This window comes from Ptiloglossa arizonensis, chromosome 6 (assembly GCF_051014685.1).
Source record: "Ptiloglossa arizonensis isolate GNS036 chromosome 6, iyPtiAriz1_principal, whole genome shotgun sequence".
Classification (NCBI taxonomy): domain Eukaryota; kingdom Metazoa; phylum Arthropoda; class Insecta; order Hymenoptera; family Colletidae; genus Ptiloglossa; species Ptiloglossa arizonensis.
In genome coordinates this window covers 8,422,102-8,436,105 of record NC_135053.1, presented here as the reverse complement: position 1 = coordinate 8,436,105, position 14,004 = coordinate 8,422,102, and the positions used below count along the sequence as shown (strand labels likewise).

General features: G+C 46.6%; 1 protein-coding gene across 8 annotated transcripts in view; it reads right to left on the bottom strand.

Moving 5' to 3' along the window:
* Rdl (Resistant to dieldrin) overlaps positions 1-2,836 on the bottom strand; it is a 158,461-nt gene extending 155,625 nt beyond the window's left edge. For all 8 annotated transcript variants that reach the window (XM_076315118.1, XM_076315119.1, XM_076315120.1 and 5 more), the window contains exon 1: positions 2,552-2,836. In XM_076315118.1, the coding sequence (XP_076171233.1) occupies positions 2,552-2,658 (107 nt within the window). In that variant the 5' untranslated portion in view covers positions 2,659-2,836. The remainder of the gene's footprint in view (positions 1-2,551) is intronic.
* Positions 2,837-14,004: the final 11,168 nt, after the last annotated feature.

The window sequence follows — 14,004 nt, the reverse complement described above, 5'->3', positions numbered from 1 at the left end:
TCCCTCTTCAACCCCGGTCCATTAATATCCTCGGGAACCGGAGCAGGGGCTTTTCGCGAACGTTATTTTTTTGCAAACAGTCGACGCACGATCAACCGGGCGTCTCTGCGACGCGAAGGGAGTTTCGAATTTACGTCCCCGACGAATCGATCCTCTTACGCGTGTCGCGTATCGATCGAAACGTAACAAGCGTCGTCCTTCGCGAACGATTATAATTATTCCGAAGAACCCGGAAGGAACTCGACCTCCGTCTCTCGCGGGCAATGTACGGAATCGAGGGTCCACGGAGAACCTCTTTGAACCATCGACTACTGGAATCCTCGAATCGAAGCGCGACGCGATATCGAACTTTCCTTCTTACCGTGCCGTGTAAGTTACACCTCGGTTTGGAAACTCTTTTTCGAGTCTAAATCCATGAATTCTCAGGTTTCGTTCCGCCATGTGCAAATTATTGTAAATACTTAAATTATGCAATCTGTGAATATATATATTTATAAGTTACCCAATGTTTTCACGATATACGGAATCGAGGGCCCGTTGGAAACCTTTTCGAAACGACTATTGGGATTCTCAATATCGAACTTTCCTTTTTACCGTGGCACGTAATTGCATCTCCGTTTGGAAACTCTTCTTCGGGTCTGAACGCACGAATTGGCGCCCGGTCTCGGTAAAAGCGCGGGTATCTCGCGTTTCGTTCCACCGCGACGATCCACGTTCTCACGGTCGATCGATCGACCGAGTCCACCGATGAAAGAAATCGAACGTATCGGTCTCTCGGTCAGCGGAACGCGTTTCGAAGAAAATCTCCGTCAGCGTAACCGGTCGAGCTGTCACGGAGCCCGGCGGCCGATACGTAAACGTGTTAAACATCGTCGGAAAATAGCGCTCGATATCGGGCGCCCGGGTTGGAGAAACGTTAGCGGATTACATATATACCGGGCGACTGGATCGCGCGTTAATGCGAGAAAGGATGAGCCGGTACAACTAATTTCAGCTTCGCCATTGTTCTCACGGTACCGCTGTCACTCCCGAGACACCGACTGCTTACCGACCAAGTCTCCGCGCTGCTTCGTGCGCACACGATCGCATTTATTAACCAAATGTATACATTCTCTTCGCTCGTTGAACACCGAATATCACCGTTGAGCGTCAGTGATACACCCGTACCGCGGTACATCGAGATACACTTTGCATCGAATATCTCTTTGCGACCGTTTTGGAAAAATGAACGCCGGAATGAACATTTTTCCATCGAGAATCTCCCTTTCTCTCTTTCCCTCGAACGAAAGAGTTCGAAGATCCGCGTTCAAGATCTCGCGCACTCGGAACCTCGAGTTCCAGATTCTCGTACAAGTTTCTCGGGAGGGTTGCGAAAAATTCCAATTTTTCGAAATCGTCGCGACAGTCACTCTCAACCGTGGATACGATCGAGAATGTATAATCGGTGCGCGAAAATTCTCTCATCGATACGATGAACAACGATAAGAAGAAACATCTCGCGAATTGGAAGAGGGACCGGTTGGAACGATGCGAGGATCGTCGCTCGATAAATGAATTTTTTAATGGAACGGTAAACGCGGCGCGTCCATTAGAGCGCGAGACGACGACGCCTTGCTGGTCGTCTTGGAGTCACGAGGGGCGGCGGTGGCGGTGGTGGCGGCGGTGGCGGCGGTGGCGGCGGTGGCGGCGTCATTGTGATCATTGAAAGAGCGTGCGCCCGGTGGTGTGCCGTACGTCTGGGCATGCAACGTAGCTGCGTGTTTCCGCTCATTTACATGCAATCACGAACGTGCATCCAGACAGCGGGCTGGTGGGTGGGCCGTACGCCCTCGGAGCACCGGTATTGTCGGCGTTGCCGTGTCAAAGATAGATGTCTCGCGCGTATGTGCCCGCACGTGGCCACCCGGAATTGTACACGGTGGTCCAAGGCGCGACACGCATAACGCGACACGCTTAACGCGTAACGCGACCACGCTCGAGTAGGTGGTCCCCGTTTTTCGCTGGCGCGCATCGCGCCCATTAAAGCCGTTTATCGACCAATTTCGCGGCTCCGGGTGGCTGCACGTACGGCCATCCGCTGGCAAATATGTAATCGAGATATAGGATTATGGATCGTTAATTAAATCCCGGTGGCCACGGCTCAGGTGGAATCAGCTGCGCGGGTATCGATTTACAGCGGCGAGCGTTTCGGGCGTCGCGGGTGCTCCGTTTGATCAACGCCGCGGCACCGTACGCACCGTGGTCGCGTTGGACGCCGATTTCCTCGGGCGGTACCTCCTCTCCTCGGGACGCGTACAGCGTACTCGAGCGGACTCGAGCTACCTTCCCGTTTCACGCGGCAAGTCCGCGTAACAGTTTCGGGCCGGCTATCGATTCGGAGCATCGCGAACACGGTTTCTGGTTCGCGTCTCTCGCGGCTAGGTCCGCGCGCGTGCAACGCTAGCGAGTTTATCGGGCGTGCGGAAGCAACCGCGGCGGCGTAAGTAAGTTCAAGGATCGAGGTCGGGGTAGGGGTTGCTCGGAACTCGGACGTAGGTAAGATGGTACTTACGCGGCTTGGGCGAACGGGGCACGATGCGTGGCGGGCAGCAACGTGACCGTGGCCGCGAGGAGGGCGAAGCTCCAGGAGGCAGCGTGGAAGGACTTCATATTATCCATGGAACGAGACCGGTCGTCCGCGTTCGGGGATAAAGAAGCACGGCGCGTCGCCGTTCACGTTCCCGACGAGGACAACGACAAGGACGTCGACGAGGACGTCAGCGGGTGTCCTGAGGCGTTGTTACCTGGCGCGTTGACCCGGCGTCTCTCTGCGTGCCGTCCGCGTCTCACCCACCCCTCTTCTTCCTCCTCCTCCTCCTCCTCCTCTTCCTCCTCCTCCTCTTCCTCCTCCTCCTCCTCCTCCTCCTCCTCCTCCTCCTCCTCCTCCTCCTCCTCCTCCTCTTCCTCCTCTTTCTCCTCCTGCCTCCCTACCTCCTCCCTCCCACCCGCCCCGCCCTCCTACCTCCGTCTTGCTCTCTCAGTCCGCTTTTACGCTCTCCGGTTTCTCGTACTTTTTACTCTGTTCGCGGTTCGGGCCCGAGTCGTCGGTTACGAGCTCTCTTTCACCCGGTATTGCCCTCACTGTCACTCGCGTTCGATCCTCGAATCGCACTCTATTCGAAATCGAATCACCTCACACGATCCCACGGTCCTTCTCGGGTTTTGTCACCCACGACGACGAAATCACGACGACGATCCTCTCACCTGATCTCTGGTCCGGTTCCGTGACACCCGACAGCGTTCTCGTGCGTCGGGTGACCCGAGGTCGCAACAACGCGTCCGTTTACGATTCGTAGCGGATCGCGCGACGACCAAGACGAAGACGAGGACGGCGGTGGCGGCGGCGGCGACGGCGGCGGCGACGACGACGACGAGGACGACGTCCGTCGCGATGTTCCTCGAGGCACTGTTTCGCGAGCGTTCTTCTCGGGCTGTCGGCGCGACCCGTGCTTGGCCAGACGAGCTTCGGTTCCCCTTTCGTTCACCTGGGAGAGGGATCGGGGACGTTTCGGGGGACAGGGAACGACAGGGGGACGTTTCGGGGTAGGGAGAGAACGGCGAGATCCTCTTCGCAGGGAATCCTCTCCTCGTTCTGTTCGTCCTAGAAGGTCGGAGCCGCCCGATCGCCGAAGATGCCCTGCCGCGGGCTCCGCTTCCACGGGATCGTTCCTTCGACGGTGGACATTCTTGTTCGGTGTTCTCCGCTCTCTCCTCGTTCTCGCACTCTCTCTCGCTCTTCTCACGGGGACACTCGGTCAGCACCCGCGCTACACCGCTACGCGCTCGGGAGTGGCGGCTCTCGCGTCTAGCCCGGCCGTATCACCGCGCAAGCGCCCTTCTTCCACTCTTCCTGCCTGCTTCCCTGCCTATACGTCTACCTGCGCTCGCCCACGCTCGTCCACGCTCGTCTTCCTCCTTTGCCCCTGATTAGCCCTTCCGATCTCGCCCGTTTCGAAACCGCCAAGGATGTTTTTCCACCTGCTCTGCACCCGCGCACCCGCACGCCCGCACACCCGCACACCCGCTGCCTATTTCACCGCGAGACCACCTTTTCTCGCGTTCGAGTTCGAGTTCGAGTTCGAGTTCGAGCTCGAGTTCGAGTTCGCGTTCGCGTTCGCGTTTCGTCCGCGACTGCACCGACCGACTCGCTCTTTCGACCGCCTCGCGAGATAATCGAAAGAACCTTTTCTTTCGGTTTTCCGAACTCGTGGAACCAATCATTCGCTTTTCTTCTCACTCTTTCGTTCTCGTTACAATTTTCTCGCGTTCGCGTTCCGTTTTCTTTCAATTTTCGTCCGCGACTGCACCGACCGATCTACTCTATCCATAAACTCGTGAGATAACCGAACGAACCTTTTCTTTCGCTTTTCCGAATTCGTGGAATCGATCTCTCGCTTTTCCTCCTATTCTTTCGTTCTCGTTAGAATTTTCTCGCGTTCGCGTTCCGTTTTCTTTGAATTTTCGTCCACTTCTGCACCCACCGATCTACTCTATCTATAAACTCGTGAGATAACCGAACGAACCTTTTCTTTCGCTTTTCCGACCTCGTGGAACCGATCGCTCGCTTTTCTTCGTATTCTTTCGTTCTCGTTAAAATTTTCTCGCGTTCTTGTTTCGTTTTCTTTGAATTTTCATTCACGATTACACCGACCAATCTACTCTATCTATAAACTCGTGAGATAACCGAACGAACCTTTTCTTTCGCTTTTCCGAACTCGTGGAACCGATCGCTCGCTTTTCCTCCTATTATTTCGTTCTCGTAAAAATTTTCTCGCGTTCTTGTTTCGTTTCCTTTGAATTTTCATTCGCGACTACACCGACCGATTTTCTCTTACCACAGCCTCGCGAGATAACCGAAAGAACGTTTTCTTTCGTTTTTCCGAACTCGTGGAACCGATCGCTTTCTTTTCTTCTTATTGTTTCGCGATCGCGTTTCGTTCTCGTTAGAACGAAACCGTGCGACGTTTCGAGAACTCGTTAAACGTAGAATGAAAATTCTTCTACTTTCCCGACAGAGCTAGACCAATCGCTTACCTTTATTTCGCGTTCTCTTTAGCCATCCCGAGCACGAACCGCTCGCGATTGCGTTTCGTCCGCGTTGGAATTTTTATCGCGAGTGCTTCGACGCGGTGTTTCGGGGACTCGTAACGGACCAAGACGAAAAACTCTTTTTTTCCCGACGTAAAATCGGTCGTTCGTTCCTGTTTACCCCTTGGCCTTCGCGAATGTAACTTTCTCCGGCGCGTAGATAATCTTCTTTCCTACCGTTCCATTTTTCTTTCACGGTGGAATTTTCATCGCGACTGCTTTTGCCAGCGTAGAATTAATCCTTGACTCGAATCACTTCGCCCTTACCCTTATCCGTGTACGCTTTCCGTTTCGCGTAGATAATTTTTTTCACTATTATGTTTTCTGTACACTTAGAAATTTTTATCGCGTCTGCTTTTGACACCGTTGAATCAATCCTTGACTCGAATCACTTCGCCCTTAGCCTTATCCGTGCACGCTTTTCGTTTCGCGTAGATTATTTTTTTCACTGTTACGGTTTTTGTACACTTTGAAATTTTGATCGTGACTGCTTTCGACAGCGTTGAATCAATCCTTGACTCGAATCACTTCGCCCTTAGCCTTATCCGTGCACGCTTTCCGTTTCGCGTAGATTATTTTTTTCACTATTACGTTTTTTGTACACTTTGGACTGTTTTTGCGACTGCTTTCGATAGCGTTGAATCGATCGTTTACTCGAATCAGTTCGCCCTTAGCTTTCGCGAGCGTAACTTGCCCCTTGCGTGGATTATACTCTTTCCCGCGATTGCGTTTTTCGTCCACGGTGTAAGTTTCAGCGCAACTGTTTTCTCCGGTAGAGAATCGATCTACTACTGTTTCTCTTTCTCTTCGACCTTCCCGAGCGCGACTTTTTCATCTCGAAAATTATCTTTTTCCTCGGATTGCATTTTTCATCCATGCTGGAATTTTTATCGCGACTGCTTCGACGCGGTTTCACGGGCTCCCGATAAAAAAAAAAAGAAAAGGAAAAAGGAAAATCCTTTTCCGCTTTTGCCAACGTAGAATCAATCATTGACTCCGGTTTCTCTGTCCGTTTAACCCTCTCGAGTACGACTTTCTCTCCGCGTGGATTATTTTTTCCCCTGAGATTGCGTTTTTTGTCCCCTTTGGAATTTTCACCGCGAAAACTCCGACTCGGTTTCACGGTCTCCTGAAAAACAAAAGGGAAAATTCTTCTTCTTCTCTCTCGGAGTAGAATCGATCTACCCTCGTTTCTCTTTCTCCGTAGCTTGCTTTCACCCTTGCCAAGGATGATTTTCTATCCGCGTAGAATTACCGTCTACTTTCTTCCCTGTAAACTTCGTTCCGATAATGTAGTTTATCTGCAGGAGCAATTTAACGTGGCTTCTTCCGGATGCAAGATTCCGCCTGTTTTCCACGACTGGGCGGAAACTGTCAGACCGAAATCGGTTGCTCCAATTATCTATGTAACGCCAATTTGATTTCGTATCGCTGGATGGATACACTCGGTTTCGTTCGTTTGAAAGTCACGAAAGATGTGTCGATTCGTCGCAAACCAGAGGTCCGTCGAACGTTACGGAGATCCGTCGAACGTTCGTCGAAGTTTCGTTTCGGTCGGTGACGACGAAGGATGTCGCGACAACCGAGAAGAATTCCTTTCTCGCTCGATTGGGTCCATTTTGACGGCAGTGGCGAGCGAACGCTGTCGCGTGACGTTTCGACGAGCGTTTCCAATCTCGTAACTTCGATACGCGTGTTTCAGCGCGTTACGAGGGGTTTTCCTTGTTTTTCAACCGAGCTTTCCAGTCGAACTTTGCATCTTGCTCGATCCGTGGCAACTTCCCCGCCATCCTCGCCCGGCATCGATCTACCAGTTTCAACCGGCATCCAAAGTTCGTTCGGTATGTATCGTCGAGCATCGTTTGCGTCATAAAGACGGAATAGACGGGACAAGGAAAGAACGAGCAACGCGCGTAGCTTGGTGCACGCGTAAGGAAGTCACCGTGTGCATCCGTTCGGGCGAGGTAATTGGAATCGTCGAAGGTGGAGCGGATGCGTGTTCATTCCGACCGCGTGATTACGAATCGAAAGCTCCAGTTGCGGAATAAACATTGGATACGCAGTGGAAATACGCGTCTGCGCGTACCTGCGTGACCGAATCAGCCACGCGAAACCTCGGATACCCGCAATATCTGTTCGGAACCTTTCGATTCGGATCGCTCGTAAAAATGTATCCTTCTCGACTCGACGGAACGTTCTGTGTTATTTTTTCCCTTTTCTCTCTCTTTCTCTCTCTCTCTTTCTCTCTGTCCTCTTTCTTTGTCTCTTTTTTCTCCCCTCCTTTTATATCCGCGAAACACGAAACTCCTTCTTTATAGGATTTCTGTATCGACGGGCCCGTAACCTTGGCCCGTTTATCGAACCATCGAGCGTGGTAATTTTTCGACGAGGAACGTCCACTTTACGGGGCGTTGATCGTGATCGATGAACGATTCTTTTCCACGGTACGTGGCTTTTCAATATTACATCGTGGACAACCCTCTTACAACGCGGTCGACCCGTGCCACGCTCCGTGGCTGGAAATTGCGCGAAACGAAACCGTGTCGTACGGTGCTCTCGAAAGTTCTACGTATGCGCAGAAACGAAGATTTCGTTACGAAAGAGGGAAACAGGGAAGTTTTACATTTACATCCGAGACTATTCGATTCGATGCGTTTGCAATGTTGGAATTGAAACACCGTGAACGAAAATTCTATATTTTGACACGTGTACGTCGAGTGAAAGATAGCAATTTTAATTGTCAATATCGTTAAGGTTTCACACTGCGAGGGGCTATGAAAATTTGAAATAGTTTCCACCCTTGAGTGAATATTTCTTTTTTTTCGATCAATCTTCGTTGTTTGATATTTCTTCGTGGACAAGTAGCGCGCGTAATCGGATTATGGTCGGTACTCTTGTTTCTTAAGAAAGATAATTTAATGTTTCAACCGAACAGTTCCGAAGTATCGTTTCGAGTGAATTGATATTTTGTTTCTTCTTTCTCCGCCAAATCTGCACCCTCTTTCGTATAGTCGTTAAATTTCAAACTATCTTATCGCTCGCTTTGCGAAAACGATTATTCATCGACAAATTTTAGTTGCACGTCTTTATAAGTTCCATTGGATCACCTTCGGGTGAAGTTCTCTGTCTGAAAAATTTTGCAAATTTTCAGCATTCCGTTGCATTTATTCCATTGTGAAAGAACACTGCGACACTTCGACTTTGAACAACTGTAAATATACGAACGAGTCGAGGGATCTGCACGAAACTTCACACATGTTCGTCAAAGAGTAGTACCATTTTTAGAAAAATAAAACGACGAATCTAATATCTCCATTTCTTATCGAACGACAAAACTCATTCAATAACCTATTAGGAGGACTCGTTTCATTCGAGGCGTCCTAAGCTGCGTCCTTTTGGGACGTATTTCGAAGCTCAAAATACTCAATAATATTTGAGAAATACTCAAAATACTTTCGAGTGTTTCGAAGTTTCGTTACAGCGATCTTTATCGAAGATTTGAGAACGCGCCACACGTTACCCACAAATTGTCGTTTACTCGTGCTTCGACTCGTCGACTACCAATCGCGGTTTTTAATTGATCAATTGAACGAAGAAAAAATTGGCCGGAAGCTGTTCCAGTTTATACGAGAGCCAGTGTCCTATATTCCTCGAAGGAGTCACCGATGTCGGTTCAACTATTGTTCGATAATAGCGATCGGTAATCTGCCACTGGTAATACTGTTCCAATGGTATTTATTTAAAAAAGATACGTCTTCAATTTCGAAATCTCGAGCAACATTAACCGTTCCCATTTCCGCGTAACGTTTCAGTACGAATGCACGGACTTCGAATTTTTCGAAATATGGGAACTTCGTACGTAGATTGTCATCGTATTTCTTTTTCGCTGTTCACGAGGAAAATGGTAAGAATAAAACTAAGGCTACGCAGTAAATAGGAGAGTTTTATTAGTCTTTTTGCCGCGGAGTATGCTATTGCTGGGAGCAGAGTGCGGCACATAATGCTACCTTAAAGTCTCGCAGCGATATTTGGATTCCTCGCGAGCGCGTAGCTTGTAACACAGTCTGAATTTTCAGCCGGCGTTGGTCTTCGGTGGTGTGCTCGGTGTGTAATTCTTAAAATGCAAAAGCACGAACGAGAAAATACCACGACACGCAGGACGTTTCATAAGACGCGTTATTACGACGTGAAAGCGTTTTCCAAAGATTAAGAGTTCGAGCGATGCTCGTTTCACGTTTTTCTTTTTCAACGTGGCTACGGTAAAGGAACGTTAACCGCGATACACCCGATCGTACGTGTTCGGTACGAAAAATTAACAACGAAGTCAGTTTGCGCAAACATCTGTCTCCAATTACAGTCACGGATCGATACCGATCCGAATAATGTACAAACGTTTCGAAAAGATAAGAAACTCGAGGACATAGATTCAATCGATTGGAATTCAAGCTCAAAGATGGTTGCTTCGAGGACAAATATTTACGTAATTGTCGTCTGTATTATTGTTGCGTGCTAAATTCGTCGATATAGCTGTACTCGCTTTGCTCGAAACACCCTACACGGTTTGCGCATACCGTCTGTAATATGTTCCAGGGAAGCTTAACCCCGCTGTTTACTTAACAATTCACTGTTATAATTACCGTATAATCAAGCCACTGATTAACGATTGTGATTATCGAGCAATCAGAAATTATGCCTATCGCCGAACACAAATAATCAAAGCGAATGTAATCATCGTACACGATTAATTAGTTAATTAATCATTAGCTACGAAATGACTACACTTGGCGATTGTGTGTACATTATTACGGTTTAATTGGTAAATTAATAATGGAAAAATTAATAAAAATTGAATTCATTTTTCATCGAACCATTGCGTATCGCAAACTCGTATCAGCAGGGTACGAATGTAGCTAATGATCACCGATTAACTTCGGTGATAATTAATCGATGAACGAATATGCTTATTACGATTGCGTCTATCGATTAATTACAAAAGTAATTACAAAATTACCGAGTACCGTTCAACTCTGCTGCACAAGGTGAAGCATCTAACGACTAGCTCGATTTTAACCATCGAAACAAAAGTGTCGAACCAAAGTTGTTTAGTTTCGACATGCATGCAACGTTACGCGAATAATTTTCTTTATAAACGGTGACGTACGAACGACACAAAAGAGAAATCTGTTTTTTCAAACGGAACGATATATATTTTTATTTACATTCCGATGGAGCGTTTAAAGACGGATACAATGATCTCTAAATACACAAGAGGTTGTTCAAGGTTACGAAATATATAATGGTACAACATACAGGCACATTGTTTCATTATACTGTAAATGAGAAAACTTTTCACTTCAAGTACCCTAAAACAAGCATAACAAAAAAGAAACTGAAAAAGAGAACCGTAATACTTTTATACTATTGGCATACAATACTTTAGGGATCGAACGAAACACTTTTACTTTTAATGTTTGATCGAACAAAGCAGTTATATTTTAAACGTTAACATTTAACTCGTTTATTTTTTATAAACTCTAGTCGAACTAAAATTTTTATTTGTCTATCTACGTTAAAAATCGTTTATAGTCATCCTCAGAACTATTAACATGGAATAATCTGAATTTGATAAAACAAAAAGTGGAAAGCGAGGAACTACCGAAAAGAATGTTTTTTATACGAAACATAAAACGAAAGATGCATACAGAGTGAAACAAAGCGATGAAGTGACCAATAACTTAAAAGTCTTGGTGTAAAAAAATAATTCTCACATGTCGATCCAAACATTTCGTTCTTTCAACATCGATCGTTTATTCTTCGGTCTCCTGCAACGATAAACAATGAAACCTTTACTAGAAAAACGATCCATGTTCAGTACCGAAGAAGATCGAAATCAAAGCGATCGAAACTTCCACTACTAAAAGAACGAGTGTTGCAATAAAAACCATAAGATCGAATCCACTCTACTATGCACATCGATACATTCTCACCTTAGTAACTTACGTACAAATTTCTCCCTTCGATTTACATTATTTCGATTCGACCCTTCGAAAAATAACCACAAACGGTCGAAAACGACAAATGAAAAGAAAAAAAAATAGAAAAAATACCTCGTTACCGTATCCATTTGATACGTCATCGATTCGAATCTCGAGCTCTTCGTTCCCGCTAATTTCTTCGAAAGAGTGTCCCGCTCTTGTTAAGTCTTGTTAAGAGTGTAACCGTTTCGAGGTCCGCGACAATTCCACGAGACGGTATCCTCTGTCCGCGTCGTATTCCAGTTTCCGTATTCCGATTTCGACAAGGGTGGTCGAAAACATTCGAAAAGAGACGTGTTGGAAAACGAGCGACCGAACAAGAAATTCAGTTCCGATTGAACAGGAAGACACCGGGTATCAGTAGCGTCCGCGAATTAACCGAGCGCAAGGTTTCGCCCGGTACATTCGCACGGCTGAATGTGCAGGAAGTGAGCCGAGAACGAGACCGAGTGAGAGAGAAAGAGAGAAGGGTGAGCGGGCGGATTGTAGGGAGTGGGGGGTAGGGGTGGTTGGTATCGAGAGTCGGGGAAGGACAGAGGGGAAACGGAGTCGATATTACGGCTCTCGAACTATTGCTCGCGCAAAAGTTCGTTCGACGGTTTAACGGTGGCATTTCGGGGTAACTCGAGAACCCATTGTCGAATCTTCATTGCATATCGTCGCGATCGATCCCCTCCTCGCCCCCCTTATCTGCGTCCGTGATACCTCGAAACTGAAATGCCTCCTCAAGGATCGACTGCTGCCCCTCTGGCCTTCTCCCCACCCTCTGTTTCCGTGTCTGTTACCCTTCCGTGTTACTTTCGCGCACTTTAACGAACTCGGTCAGTATGCGGTAGTTTCAAGGATCGAGGAAAGTTCTGCAAGCGTTAAACTTTAATCCGGTGGCCGTGCCGTCCGTAATTATTCACAGGGTGTACGGACATCCAGTTGATTTCCGCGATTCTTGTTTCGGTCGCTTAACGCGGCCGAACCGCGACCGCAACGGACGCAACGGTTATCGCGCCTTCGTCGACGAATTATACACGCGAAGAAACGTCGATCCAATCGGTGAACGATGGGATTGGCTGACGATTCTTTCTTTTCTTTTCAACGCCACGCGTATTGGGAACACGCGAAGCCACTTGTTAAATCGTCGAGGGCTCGGTGAATTTAGTTCCGGAGATTTCGAAACTCCGTTAGGGATTTCGCTGTTACCAATCGGGTAACTTGTGCACTGCACCGGGAGGAAACAAGAGGATGGTCTTGAATGTAGTGTCACCGTGAAGTCTGGTGGATCTCATCGTTGTGTAGTCTTTAAAATTATTAATGAAAAATTTTGAAATCGAAATGGGTGGCTACAAGAATCATTCTAGCGAGGGAAAAACGTTATTAAAAGAGAAGAGAATGTCAACACTGTAATATGGTATTATTGTTGTGTAATAGATTTCAGTGTTGTGTCTTCTTTAAAATCGTTATTGATCAAACATTTTGAAATCGAAATGGGTGGCTACAAGAATCACGCTAGTGAGGGAAAAACGTTATTAAAAGAGAAGAGAATGTCAACACTAGAATATGGTATCATTGTGGTTTTCTTAATTCTTTAAAATTATTATTAATCAGTGTCGAAGAGCAACATGACTCGGAAGACTATGACGTTGTGTTGCATAGCGTGACTTTTCCAAGCTTATTGTATTCGCATAAATCAATTAAAATCTTTGATCCAATTACTTTTGTATAACCGTTAACTCACTGCATACGCGAGTACCTGACTAACTTCGTTACGAACAACAAATATGTATTCTTATTATTAAAGAAATTTCAACAATTAAAAATATTGGAAACAATTAAAAGGGAAGAACGAAATGTGAACTTTATGGTATTGCTGTGAAGTTCGATGGACTCGTCTTTATGTATTTTATAATCAGTAACAATCAAAGTATTGAGATCGTAATGGGTAGCTGCAAGAAAAACACTCGTGTACAAAAAACCCCATTAAGAGAGAACAACGGAACGTCAACCCCAGTGTACGAAATTACTTTGATGTTCAGCAGACCCTGTCGTTGTTTTTCTATAATCATTGCGAATCCTACAAAAATATTGAAGTGGGTGGCTGCAAGAAAAACATTCGCGTAGAAAAATTTACACTCGATGTAATGGTTTTCATTCCACGGTGTTACAGCACAGTGTGTGTCCGAAGAGAGTGAATAAAATACGTTTGAACTCTAATAGACTGGGGCACAAAGGACATCGGAGTGGTACTCCGAGGGTAAAACGGCTCAAAACCTTGGTTCTCTTACAAGCGTACAGTCCGTTAATTTACAGACGCGGCCAAATTAATACGATCACTGGTGAAACTGAAGAACTTTCAAGTTCATGGGTCAATACGAGGTTATGTTTAAAAAGACCACTTATGCTGTACTTCGCCCCTGCGTACACATTATTTTCTTCCGTTTGGAACCCCCAGCAAACGGATGTGTGCTCTACGTGCATCGCGGCACAAGCGTTCTACCCTAAAGACATTAAATGGAAAAGTGAAAATATTCTGCTAAAATTATTTTACCGTTTCGTAAACAAGTAACTGGAAACACGAGTATCTACCGATTGTACTATATCGTTGTACTGTATCGATTGTACCGTATCGTTCGTACAGTAGAAATATAATTCATCAATTTATTCGTCAAACGCGTTCAATGTATTATATAAAGCACCGCGTAGTATCCTCGACAAACTCTGGGCTTAAATTATTTAATTCAAGTCGAACAAAGACAACTTGGAAACTCGTAACTTGGTAACCACGTTTTAGGATTAAAGAGACTAAAAGAGAGGATTATCCGAAATGGAGAATTAATTCAATCAAGTCAAT